Source organism: Arachis hypogaea, chromosome 16 (genome assembly GCF_003086295.3).
Source record: "Arachis hypogaea cultivar Tifrunner chromosome 16, arahy.Tifrunner.gnm2.J5K5, whole genome shotgun sequence".
In the NCBI taxonomy this organism is placed as follows: Eukaryota; Viridiplantae; Streptophyta; class Magnoliopsida; order Fabales; family Fabaceae; genus Arachis; species Arachis hypogaea.
Genome location: NC_092051.1, coordinates 29,517,945 through 29,531,002, shown reverse-complemented (window position 1 = coordinate 29,531,002; position 13,058 = coordinate 29,517,945). Strand labels below are relative to the sequence as shown.

The 13,058-nt window shown below is 29.8% G+C and overlaps 1 protein-coding gene across 2 annotated transcripts; it reads right to left on the bottom strand.

Moving 5' to 3' along the window:
- Positions 1–251: 251 nt before the first annotated feature.
- On the bottom strand, positions 252–5,233 carry LOC112758892 (auxin response factor 18). 2 transcript variants are annotated; one of them, XM_025807678.3, is made up of 14 exons: positions 5,012–5,233; positions 4,414–4,529; positions 4,164–4,271; positions 3,993–4,049; positions 3,735–3,884; positions 3,566–3,650; positions 3,372–3,462; positions 3,109–3,273; positions 2,917–3,030; positions 2,761–2,833; positions 2,538–2,682; positions 1,843–2,231; positions 990–1,177; positions 252–667 (listed from the first exon to the last, which is right to left on the bottom strand). In XM_025807678.3, the coding sequence occupies exons 1-14, from the start codon at positions 5,016–5,018 to the stop codon at positions 616–618; spliced, it is 1,740 nt and encodes a 579-aa protein (XP_025663463.1). In that variant the 5' UTR covers positions 5,019–5,233; the 3' UTR covers positions 252–615. The 2 variants fall into 2 exon arrangements, with proteins under 2 accessions (XP_025663463.1, XP_072076264.1); XM_072220163.1 differs by having other exon boundaries at positions 468–667; positions 1,843–2,222; positions 5,012–5,149.
- Between the last annotated feature and the right edge of the window lie 7,825 nt (positions 5,234–13,058).

Sequence of the window (13,058 nt, the reverse complement as noted above, 5' to 3'; positions counted from 1 at the left end):
TTCTTAACATGTAATGTAATATACTTTTGACATTATTAAATAAAATAATAACAAGCTTATGTCATGTATATTTAGAACACTCACTATATTTAAACATTGGCCCAAATTGACTAGAAATTTTATATATGGGTGGTTTTTTTTAATTTAAAAATATTGAATTTTTAGAATTTTATCAAAATATGGGAATAAATGCAAAAAGAGAATGGGAGGGTTTCTGATTTTCTTTTTTTTTTTTAAATGAAAAAGAAAAATTACTGAATGCTATTTTTAATTTTATTTGAAAATTCCGGTAACTAATAAAAATAATTTGTGACAAGAGTGCATAGATGTAGAAAATTACTGCACAATATTAAACACAGAATAAAAATAAAATTAAAAAAAATAAACTAGGATATTTACAATTATAAAGTACCTAAAAATTAAAATCCACCTAGTTGCTATGCACACTACCATCAGGTTTCCTTCCCTTCCTAAACCTATTAAAGCAAAAAATTAAAAATTAAAAATAAAAGAAAAAGGTTAATTAAGGTTTCTAAGCATATTATATTAGATTGATAGATGTTGAGTGATGTTATGAATCACAACATGGAGTCAAGTCATTCAACAAATGACTAATTAATCCTCCTTTGAACAAATGAAAATCCTCTTCACCATTTTGCAGAAGTCCCTACAAAATTTCATAAGCATAAATTAAAGGGTTTGTTCCAACTTTTTGTTATTGCTAAAAAAAATTTATATAATTGTAAAACCTTTTATAAAATAATCAAAATTTTAATAAATAAAAAACCATATAGAATAGCTTTTCTTTTGGACTATACAGAAAATATCAAGTTACAAAATGTCTTTTTTTTTTTTGTGAAAATCAGAAAAGAAAAGCTTCTTGATGAGTCTTGAGAAAGTTTTCATAATAATAATAAACCATTTACATATCTTTAAAAAGAAAATTTGAAAAACAGAAGAAACTATGCAAGAAAGTTGAAGTTACTCACTGCCATAAATCATCATCAAGAAGCATAAGGTCATTTTCTTCATCAGTGAAAGTAACAGCCCATTTCTTCTGAGATATAATTTCTCCTTCAATGTCAAACATTTTCTCAAGCTCAACTATGAGTTCATCATAACCATTTAATGTGGTCAAGTCAATTGCACGACCAACTGCTACACCTTCCATTTTCACCTTCAAAAATTAAATATAAATAAAAAAATCAAAAATAAAATAATGAATTATGAAGGAAAAAATTCAGGAGACAATTTTATACAAGTAAATTACTGAAATAACACCTGAAATATCTCTTCGCTAATAAAATAACCAACCAAACATTAATATTTCTTCGATATGGTCGTCTAACAAGTTCATCCGATCATCAGTTGGACTTCCATGTCATGATTCATGACAAAATTAGGCCCAATCAAATTGTCAAACCACCTAATTTTTTAGAACATATCAAATAAATATTCGATCTTTTACGGGTTATTTTGTCAACTAAGTAGACTTTCATAGGGACTATTTAGGTATTTCACTAATTTGTCACCTTCAAAGATTCCTAGCTACCAAACACTGTCCTACTCAAAACAAAGGCTGAACAATGACCCAACCTCTCTTAAAAATGTGGAAGGAATCTTTGAAAACATTACATGTATCACATATGAAGAGTTTCAAGTATACCAAGAATAACGGTGTTTCATCGTTTTACCTGTTGATCTCGATCATAAAATATATACATGATTGAGATTAATGACTAAAAGTACTAAACACCAGTGTTCCTGGTATACTTGAAAATTTTCATATATTCATATGTATGTTTAAGGCTGAAACAAAAATAAAAAATAAAATAAAGGTACCTTAGTCCTAGTCCTCATGGATGGTACATGGCCCTGCTTGTTGGACAGTGAATGGTTATTGAGACTCTGAACCTTCTCAATCTCACATGCACCAACAATAATAGATTCTTTGGGACCACAATGAAGGATAGTTGAAGCTTCACACCAAAGTTCTTTCTCCAAAGGGGTAACAACATTACTATAGCTGCTAGTCAAATTCACCCCAAACAACCAGCAATCCATGCCCTTCTTCCCGTCTTCGTTATGGTCGCATGCCGGACCTTCGCCAGCTGGACCGGCCGGGACGACGGCTTTGTTGTTTTTGAGGTCTTGAGAAGAATTTCCATTGCCATTCAAATGTGGTGGATGCCATATTGTAGCTACTTGGCTTTCTTTGCTACCTGAAGCAGCTGAAATTCCGAGATTAACATCATCACTAGGTTAATAATCCAACAATGTTTGTTCATTAAGACATTAACACCCCAAAGTTGTCGAACGGTAAAAAAACGGCTTCTTGTTAACTTTCCTTCCAAAATTACCCCTCTATTAAGATGTTATTTTATCAATAAAATGCATCACGTGAAAGGGTAATTTTGGAAGAAAAGTTAAGAGAAGTCGTTTTTTGCGCAGTTCAACAACTTCAAGGTGGAAATTGCATATTTATAAAGTTTAGGATGTAAAGTGCACATGATCCAAAGTAACATTCTTTTTCCTACCAGAAGATGAAGCCTCAGCATGCCTTGATCTTTTTCCCTTCGCCATCGGTTGAATCATATTCAAAGGCGAAGTAACAAGAGGTTCAATCTCCCAACATGAAACTCTATCTGGTCTTTGCATTGTTGCTGGTTCATCCCATTGAACCTATGTAACAAAGAAAAAAATTATACACTAATGAGAAAACTAGAAGAACTTAATGAGTGATTTCGAATGAAGTCGAACCTTCAATGACCTCCATTGAGAATTCGGCCATTCTCGAGATTCATCTCCAACTCCAACTATAGTACCACAAAACCTGACAAAATAATGGTGCATTAATCTAAAATCAACTTAGAGACTAAGGTAGATTAAACTCTTGATACACATTTAAAATGATACCTTTTGTCAAGTGGATCTTCACCCTCATGTCTCATCTTGAATCGCATGCCGATTTTGAAGTCATTGTTCATCGTGTCAATATATTTGTTTAAACTAACAATAAACTGGCTAGTCCTGAATTGAATTCAAAAGTTAAAAGCATAAATGTTTCAAGTAAGAGTTACACAAAATGTTTAAAAGATGCTTACAAACCTTGGCTTGTAATAAACCACAAACATGGTACTAGTCATAACAGAATGGCTTGCAGTAACAATCACTCCGAGGCGCATGTTTTGTGTCGACACCACCGAGGAAGGTGTAGGACTCTGCGGCGGATTCAAACGCCTAATGCCTACTCTCAGTTGTCCATTCTCTCCCCTGTAAGAATCAAGGATTAAAGCACGGAAATTCGCAGCATAAGGACTCATTATGTCAAAGCAGGACATTATAGAATGCATTATCATGATTTCAAGTACCTTAGAAAAACAAAAGAATCTCCAACAACCAATTTCTTGGCTGCAACGAATGCACTCCAGCCAGTTGTAAGCAGGTGCCTCTTCGGATGTCCTTAATAAATTGTGCAAAACAATAAGAAGATTTCGCAGTTAAAACATAAATTCAAAGAAAAACAACCAAGATTTTCCAATATTATAAACCAAGAAAAAGTTACCTCGGTATATATGCTTAAACTTCCATTCAACCCCATGAATATCCTTTGCTACCAACTCCTGAGTAGGATTTTCCATTGTCATATCCTACAACATATAAACTCTTTTTATTATTTTCTTGTAATCGAAAATATATTCTGGTTCGATCATTCTCGGCTAAAGAAAACACACCAATTGAGGCAAGCATTCATTAGCGTGCTTCCGAAGAACCGAAAATCCTCCATGTGTGCTAGTATCTGAGGTACTCAGTGTCTTACAAAATGAGTAAAATTTCTGTTTCGGTTTCTCGGAACAAATTGGATTAGGATCTAGAGGATCATTCTGTTGTACATAGAACGAAAACAGAAAAAAATGGAAAAATCAGTTAAACATTTTTCAATTTTCAATAATGAGGGAATTAATTGTTCGGAAAATGTATCAAATTCTCACATCTGAAGATGGCTGCAAAGTGATTCGAGCATAAACCTCGTCGGTTTCCATCTCGGCCTACAAAACAAAATTAACAAGATTCTATAATCAGTACATGAAAAATCATCATTCCAATGAGCCAATCAAGAACACATAACACAACATAAGGAACCAAAAAAAGATAAACATTACCAGACACTTAACATCGATAACACGGCATAAGATCTTCGACGGAAGATCGTATTTGGGAGATTTCTGGTTCTTCATCTGCCTCAATTCTTGTTCTGTAGGTTCTGGCAACTACAAAAGAAAAAATCAAAATTATATAACACTTACTAAACCCCTTAAGGCTTAAATTTGAAAGCATACATAGCACAAAAATGGAAAAAAAATGAAATTCACAAACAAAATCAGAAACAAGGTAAAGAAGTGTATATCATACCAATTCAATGTGACCCTGAGGGAAATAGAAAACTCTGTCTTGAACACAAGGAACATCCATTAATGGCCCTGCACACAACCTCCATAGCTCTTTAAACAAATCATCACCAGCCCCATCTGCCACAAAACAAAACACAAACATGTTGGAAACTTTGCATGGTTTTTTTCAGACCAAAGTTGGAAACTTTTTTCTCTCATTTTTGCATTAAGCTCTTCCTTAGTAACCTCCATGTTCACAAGGCAAAAGGGTCATTCACTTCATATTGAAAAATTAAAGGAAAACATTAAAAATGAAGGGTCCCAACAACATTAGTCAATTGCTAAAAGAACACAGACATTACTCTTTTTCAGCTCAACACTCACATTAACCAAACATGGTAACAACAAAACCACATGAAATTCCAACCATAACCTCACACTGAAGTTGTTTCCTTTGACAAGAAACCACTGAGATTATTACCTTCTTCCTTATGTGCCATTCTACCATAGAAGCACAAAAAAGAAAAAGAACACCAACAACAGAAAAACAAAGACCAAAGACAAAAAAAGACAAACACAAAGCAAACAAGAGAGAGAGAGAGAGAGAGAGAGAAACCAACCAGCCATGATGATGGTTAAATGAGAGTGAATGATAATGTGTTCCTTTGTGTTCTCTCTTGCTTCTTCTTCTCTTTCTGTAACTGATGACTGTGAATTGTTCTGCTTTATATGTGTGTTCTTTTTCTTTTTCTTTTTCTTTTTTCTTTGTTTGTTTGTTTGGAGCTGCTTCAAGTTTCGGTTACAGAAAGCATGGTTGTGTTGTTTATGGTGTGTCACCAAAACCGAAGAATATCAAGGGATCATAACTTTGTTGGCCCTTTCACTTTGAAGCTGCAAGAGAAAAGGGTCACACTTTTTTAGAATGGAAGGCTTCTCTCTCTTGTTAAGTGGGGAGTTTCTGAAATTCTATTTCTATTTCCTTTTGCTTCTTCTCCTTCCCTTTCATCATACAAAAAAGATGTTAATTCTTTTTCATAATATATTAATAAAAATTTTTACTTGCACACTAAAAGTCAGTCATTAAATAAAGGTGAAAACTCAACTTTACATGAACTTGATAAATGGAAGTTCGTCAGATGAAAATTAATCAAATTATTTAAATTATTTAAAAAAATTTAATTATTAACTTTATGTAAAATTGACTGTACTTAAATTTTTATTTTAAATAAATTATAATATATATAAATATATAATAATAATAATAATATATCATTGATTCAAACTTAAATAACTATCGTAATTTAAAAAATTTTAAGATTAGAAGATAAATTTTTTTATATATATTATTAGATTTTATTTATTTTTAATTAATATTAAACTAATCGAATAATCAGGTTGGTTTGTTTTTTTTTTTGTTTGGTGACTTAAAAGAAAAATAAACAAAAACTAAGAAAGAAAGAAAAAAACAAGAAACTGCTTAAGAAAGGCAGTTTCGCTGAATACTACTCCCAAACTCCTTCCAAGGCAATGGAAGCTCCACTTGGGAAAAAATAGTCCTCATTGCAATCTTTGCCATGATGTCTGCTACTGTATTTGCATCTCTCAAGATCAACCGAAGATCAACACGCCATTTCCAAGACATGATATCTCGGATTTTTAACACCAAAGGATCAGTAAACCCAGAGCAATCTTGTAAATTATTGACAAGAGTAAAAGCCTCCACACAGTCTGTCTCACATATAATGTCTCTTTGTCTCGAGTCCCATGCTAAAAGAAAGCCTCTCCAAATAGCAAACAACTCTCCTTGCAAAATGCTACGACTCTCAATTGTTCCCAGACAGCCTCGTTGCCACCTTCCCTTCCAATCTCTGCTAACACAAGCAAAACCAACTCGAGCACCACTGCCAGGATAGCTAGCATCACAATTAATCTTAAAGGTACCCACTGAGGGGGGAATCCAAGAGCCACTAATGGTTGAGGGGATAGATAGTCGTTGCAACTCAAAAATATTTCGGAGCTCCTTTTCTAAGGACAAAGCCATACCAATCACTTTATCTGTGGTCCAATGCTCGTGAGGATGAAAGATCTCGTTGTTTCTCGAACACCAAATCCACCAGAGACCAGAAAAGAATCTAAAGGGGCACTGTTTGCTATTATGTAAGAACCAACTCATCAAATCCACTGGTTGATCGGAGATCCCTAAAGCTTGCCAAACAAGTTGGGCTTTTGGACAATCCCGAATACAATGTAAAACCGACTCCTGACTTGAGAAACATCGTGGACAGCTATCCGTGTGCGAAATGCCCCTTCTAAAACGAAATGCAGCAGTAGGAAGAGCCTCCCGAAGACATAGCCAGGCAAAAAATTTGTGTTTTTCCGGAACATGTTGACGCCAAAGCCAAAGCCAATTACCCCTATCCTCCCAACTAAACATCTTCTTACTGAGTCATAAATAACCACTATGAGCATCATAAACCTTTGAGGCCGCACCAGTCCAACACCAACCGACCTCTGAACCAGCTTGAACATCTGGGTTGTAAGAATTAATGTTGCTCTGCAGAGACTGATTCAGAGGAGAATAGATATTCTCAAGGTTCCACTGTCCAGATGACCAAAGGTCCAAGATCCTGAGATCCGAATCAGAAATGTGAACATAATCCATCTCCTGACACAGTCGCCCCTCTCTTCTCCATTTAGAAAACCAAAAGTTCTGTTCCAAATCCCCAATGCACCAACTAAAACCTTCCTTTAGGATATCCCAAGCTTGACCTATACTCTTCCAAACATAAGATCCACTTCCTCGAGACCGACTAAAACAATCATCCTTAGAAGAATGGTATTTCTCCGTCAACAGTTGAATAATATTTGGCGATTCCAGAATCAATATTTATTTAAACCAATAAATTTGATGGGATATGTCTCAACTATATCCGATTATTCATCAGGTCTAAAATTAATATAATTAAATCAGATCACTTTAGTTATACCCGTAAATACTAATGTATATTAGTATATATTAAAATAAGATCTCAGCACAAAAATATTCAAAAAGAAGAGATATTAGTGTTATTTCTTTTAAAAATTATTATTTGTATACTAAAAATCAATTATTAAATTAATTATTGTATATTTATATATTTATACATTTTGTTTAACTAAATAATTATTTGCTAGAATAATCACAATCTGACATAGTAAAATGATCAAATATGCAATAAAATAAAACTAAATTTATTCAGAGTAGTATAATAAAAAAAATTATAAAATGCCAAATACAAATTTATACGTAGTGTCATATAGCATGATTAGTTAATATATACAATGAAGAATTCTATCATTCTTTATAAAATATTAAATTTTTAGATTATAAGAATGTTTAATTGTTCTCTATGCTTAACATTATGTTGTGAAGGATAAAAAAGAAAAACACTTAGCACATATTATATATTGGAAAGTAAAACTGACAGAGATGAAAGTAAGAAATATTCTCATAGTGAAAATTATTTCATAATTATAGAAATATGTATTAATATTATTATGTTTGATTGGATTTGTATTAATATGTGAGTCGATATAATGTTTTTATTTTAGATATTTACAAAGAAATCAACTTTAAATCATATTTTTAAAGAATTTATATATTTTTAAAACACATTTCATATATATTATATCATCTTATATGCATTTATTAACTTTATACAACTTTAAATATTAGTCCTCCTGGTTTTTTTTTTTTTTTTTTGAGAAAAGAAAATAAAACTTTTATTAAAAAAATAAATGACACTTACAAATCACAGAAAAATATAAGATTTATAGTTAATAACAAAGATAAATATTCTGTAAAATAAATTATTATTTGATAGGAGACACAATATTCAATTTTAAAAATTTTAATGGATAAAAACAAAGAATATAAATATATAATTACATAGTTATTTTACTACAACACAATAAAATACTATTTCTCATTTTTTTAATAAATTTTAATACTTTTCGAATTTGCAAAAATGTCTATGAACAACAAACTTTAATTTTTTTGTGAGATATTTTTTTTAGACCTGTAAATCATACAACCAAAATTATAACACCCACTAAAAAGAACTATTATCACCACAATTAAGCCACAAAGAATTCTTTAAACTAGAACAAAAAAAAACCAAAACTAAAAAACTAAAACTAAAAATTCAGATGCAAAAAAGCAAAAAACAGTGACGTTGATAAATTTTCTTAGTTCGATATGTTTGTTGCTAGCTATCAAATTCTAATGTAATATTTATGAATTAAATTTAAAAATATTTATTCCAAGTATAGCCAATAAATTTTAAAAAATTAACTAATATAACTTTTAAGAATATAATTTTAAAATTATTAAATATACAAAACTGTTTTTAATTAATTAATAATTCATTTTTGTTTTACCTACACAAGATCTATACATTAAATACTCCAAAAAACTAATGTGAATATCAAAATACAAAAAATAATTTGGGATAGGATAAAAAATTAGATATAAAAAATACATCTAAAATTAACACCATATCCTGCACCTTATTTTTATTTTTTAATTAGATTTTAAATTTTATTTATCTACTCAATTTGTTATTTGAACTCCTAAAAAATAATTAGTCTAACCGAATGATACTTATGAAAAAAAAAATGACAATATTATATTTATTTTTTATTACTTGTGATCCGATACATTTTTCTAGAATTAGATGCTATAAATTCGGTAACCCTGCATGGAAAGAAATTTTATCTTATGGAATATATCTTGTCTTAGGTTATAATTATTTTCAAGCTTTTAGCATATAAAGTTGTAGATGCCATGCGTGATTCAGGTATTTACCCAATAGATATTAATCCGTTCACACTACTATTATTCATATAAGAGAAGTCAATGTTAAAAGTTAAAATATGTCATTTTAATATATTAATTTTCTCTTTATTTTTTATGTAAAAAAATATTCAATTGATTCCAAAGTAGCTAGATATCAAATCTAAAATACCATATCTTAATAGTTTTTTTTTTTTTTTTGTATGAAAGTAAAAGTGGCAATATATTAACGTTATTATTTTTTATTTTTTTTAAAAATTTGAAAGGTACATAAATTAAAAGGTCTGATTTCTGTATTTTAATTTTTTTAATAGAATTTTTTTCGGTTTGATTTATGTACCTTTTACAAATCAGATGGTCCAATTTTTACACCTTACAAATCGAACAGTTTGATTTTTGTACTTCTAATTAAATGATTCAATATTTAAAAATAACACCCTAATAATTTATATTTCAAAAAAACACTATTGCTATTTCACTATCAAAAACAAAAAATGACCTTAATATATATTAAAATAAAAAAATTTGATTTTCATATATAAAAAGTTGTCACAAGCCGTACATAAACTGTCTTTTTCTTTTGCCACAAATAAAGATGATGATAGACTTTTCATTATTTCTAGTACTAATTCAATTAAGAAAAAATTAATTGTTTGTACTCCTAATTATATTATGTAAATTAAATTATGCATGTGTAACACACATCTACTCATATATGATGCTAGATAATTATTTATTGATCCTAATAATCATCATTATTATGCATCTATGGTGGATAGATATAGTTTAATTTATTAAAATTTTCTACAATATTACCAGAATAGCTAGGGAATATAATATAGGTTTAATTATTCTCTCGATCTCTATAATTTTATTAAATTTTTAATTAAATTCTTATACTTTTTTTTAATTGGGTCTCTAGATCATATTATATTTTATAACTAAATTCCTAGAAATAACAGAATATTTTGTTAAAATATACAGAATATTCAGTCAAGTGTTACATATATTTATTTTATAACAAAATATCCATTAATTTTAATATTTTTATTACGGCAAAGACTTAATTACAAAATCTCATATGGTGCAGAAATTCAATCAAAAAAAGTATGTAAAGATCTCATTGAAAATTCAATAAAATTATAAGAACTAGCAAAATAATTAAACTTTTATATATATATATATATTAAGCTGAAGAGAATAATTTGAAAATCTTCTTGTTAACAATTAAGTAGGGTTTATACCTTCAAGTAGGGCTCAAAATATGTTTTATTCGTTTTATAATTTTTGTCTTAAAGAAAACACTAATTATCTTAAAAATTAAACTAATAAAAAGGTTTCAGTAATATATAATATAAAGCTAAAGATGAAACTATCTCTAAATGATTAAACATTTGTAATAATCTTGATATTTAAAATAGATAAATATTTTAAAACTTTTAATTTTTGAGACAAATAATAATAATAATAATAATGACTAATCTTTTTTTTATAAAAAAAGACTAGTCTACTACTACATACTAATTATTGCAATTTTATTTATTTATTAATGTACATATATATAAATAGCAACACATATCAATAAATACTTTAAATAGTAATAACAACATCAACCATTTTCATATGATTCTATATTCATGTTATGTTATAGTATATATGTAGGTTCCATTTAGATTAGGGATCAGATTCCTCCATTAATTAAACATTAGAGATTGGATCATTTGGAAGCAATTTCCAAAGAATTAAGAATACAGCCAATTTTGTCTTCTTGACCTGACCTGACCTAATAAATAATGATTCTATTCCACCATGATTATTATTAATATTTATTTTTTTAGCATAAAGCTAAGTATCTTGGTTAGAATCTTCTCAATTCTACCCTAACCATGACTATGGATTGTGTTACAAATTGACACTTTTTTTTCATTCTCTCTCTCTCTCACACACACACATGCAAAAGGGAAGAGAAAGAGATGAGAGAGAGAGAGAGTCAGAGTTGACCTAACTAGCTTTCCCATTTCTATATTGGTTGAATGGTTGCCTTTAATTTAGGGACATAAAATATTTGGAAACTATAATAATGTTGGTGGGGCTAGTGATTTGAATGCACAGCACACCCTATTGTGTAGACCAATTCAGTTTGTGTTTTTTGGTTTCCCTGTAGACCGTACAAGTTACACATATAGGGACATTCACTTTTAGATTCGATCACATTTTTTCCTCCTTCTTATAATAAGGTACGTGTATTCTTTTTTTTTTCCTTTTTCACTAGAGGTAATTTCTGTAATTTTGATCCATTAACATTATTATGATCATTTAAGCAATAAAAAATATTGTTATAATTTAGTTTTGATATAATGTCAGTGTAAAATAATTTTATACATGTATTAAATTACGTAATTTTATGTTAGTGAAAATAATTATTTTTATATTGACCGCGTGAATAATCATCTAAAAAAATAGATGTGATTAAATGATTGTGTAAAATATTTTACAATATTAGTGTATCAAAATTAAACTCATATTTCTAAATAAATTTTAATATAGCTACATATTTAGAGTCTAAAATTAAATCAAAATCTAACTTAATATCATCTTTTTTTCTTGGAGATAGAATCTCAAAAGTAATTTTGATACAATAAAATATAATTATTTTTTTTCTTTTATTTTCTATGATAATTTTTAGCTCGACAAGACTAATATACGACAGATTTGAGTTTTATGTCAATTATTGGGCAATGAATTATTACATATATAAAATGAAATTTAAATTTCTGTTACTTTATTTAAATAGACGAGTGAGTTGTTCACTCGACAAATTTAAATTGATATAAAATATGATTAGTTAAAGAGCAAAACACTTTGTAAATTAGTAAATTACTTGTTTGTTATGCTGAGTTTATATTGTAATAATTATTTTTATTATTTATTTTTTGGTGATTTAGGTTTGGGTCATCTAGATTTGAGTGCAAATGATGTTGGATTCATGTATCAGAGTGTTGAGAAAATAATGGGAAATTGGATTGACTGAAGATATTCGTTTATTCCTCCATAGTGGATAAGCATTTAGCATCACAGTTGCTTCACACTTTAGGGAAATTATTTATAATTTTGATTAAGTACATCAATTTTTTTATTTCCATTTTTTATTCAATCTAATGTTTTCCGTTAAAAGACTAGGATGTTTGAATATTGACATGTTTGGAAAAGAATGCAGATTTTACTTTGAATAAGTGATGAATTTTTAATGCCTTTTTCATAGAATTAGATGTCAGGTGTCAACTATAAGCTTGCTTTTCAAATGAACATTTTTTTTATTTCTTTTTGTAAAGCAAAGTTACGAGTGAGGAAGTGTGAGCACATAATGCTTACTGTTACGGTGGGTAACCGGAGATTAATGGGTTGGATGGCGTTGGTTGACCCAAACGTATGAAGGAGGTGGCTTTCGAATGGATCTGTTATTCGGTGTTCCTCCGTCCGACTTGTACGTGTGAAAGAATGGGGGGTGGTACCTGCAAAGATACTCCGATGCCTAAGTTAGCAAGAGTGTGAGCAGGTTAGAGAGTATTGGAACTTCGAGATACCTGAATGGTGACAGTGTATTTATAGTGGTGAACCAATAACCACCGCTGAAGTAGTGCCACCTTTTTAGGTGGATAACCGTTCCCATATCTTAGGGAGGTTAAGATATGGCTCTATGAAGTGGTTAGAGAGTTTCTAGGGGCAGTTACTCATTCGAATGAGTGTTATCTGCCAGCTAACCCTCGTGTCCGACTTCTTTGGAGCAGGTCGTGTTTAGTACCGACTTCTTGGGATGAAGGCTGGTACTGGAT

Excerpts from the sequence above, each read along its gene's own strand:
- LOC112758892 (XM_025807678.3), bottom strand. Across the intron at positions 3,274-3,371 it reads GATTCTTTTGTTTTTCTAAG|GGGAGAGAATGGACAACTGA; the intron begins GTACTTGAAATC and ends TGATTCTTACAG. Across the intron at positions 668-989 it reads CTTGATGATGATTTATGGCA|GGACTTCTGCAAAATGGTGA; the intron begins GTGAGTAACTTC and ends GAAATTTTGTAG.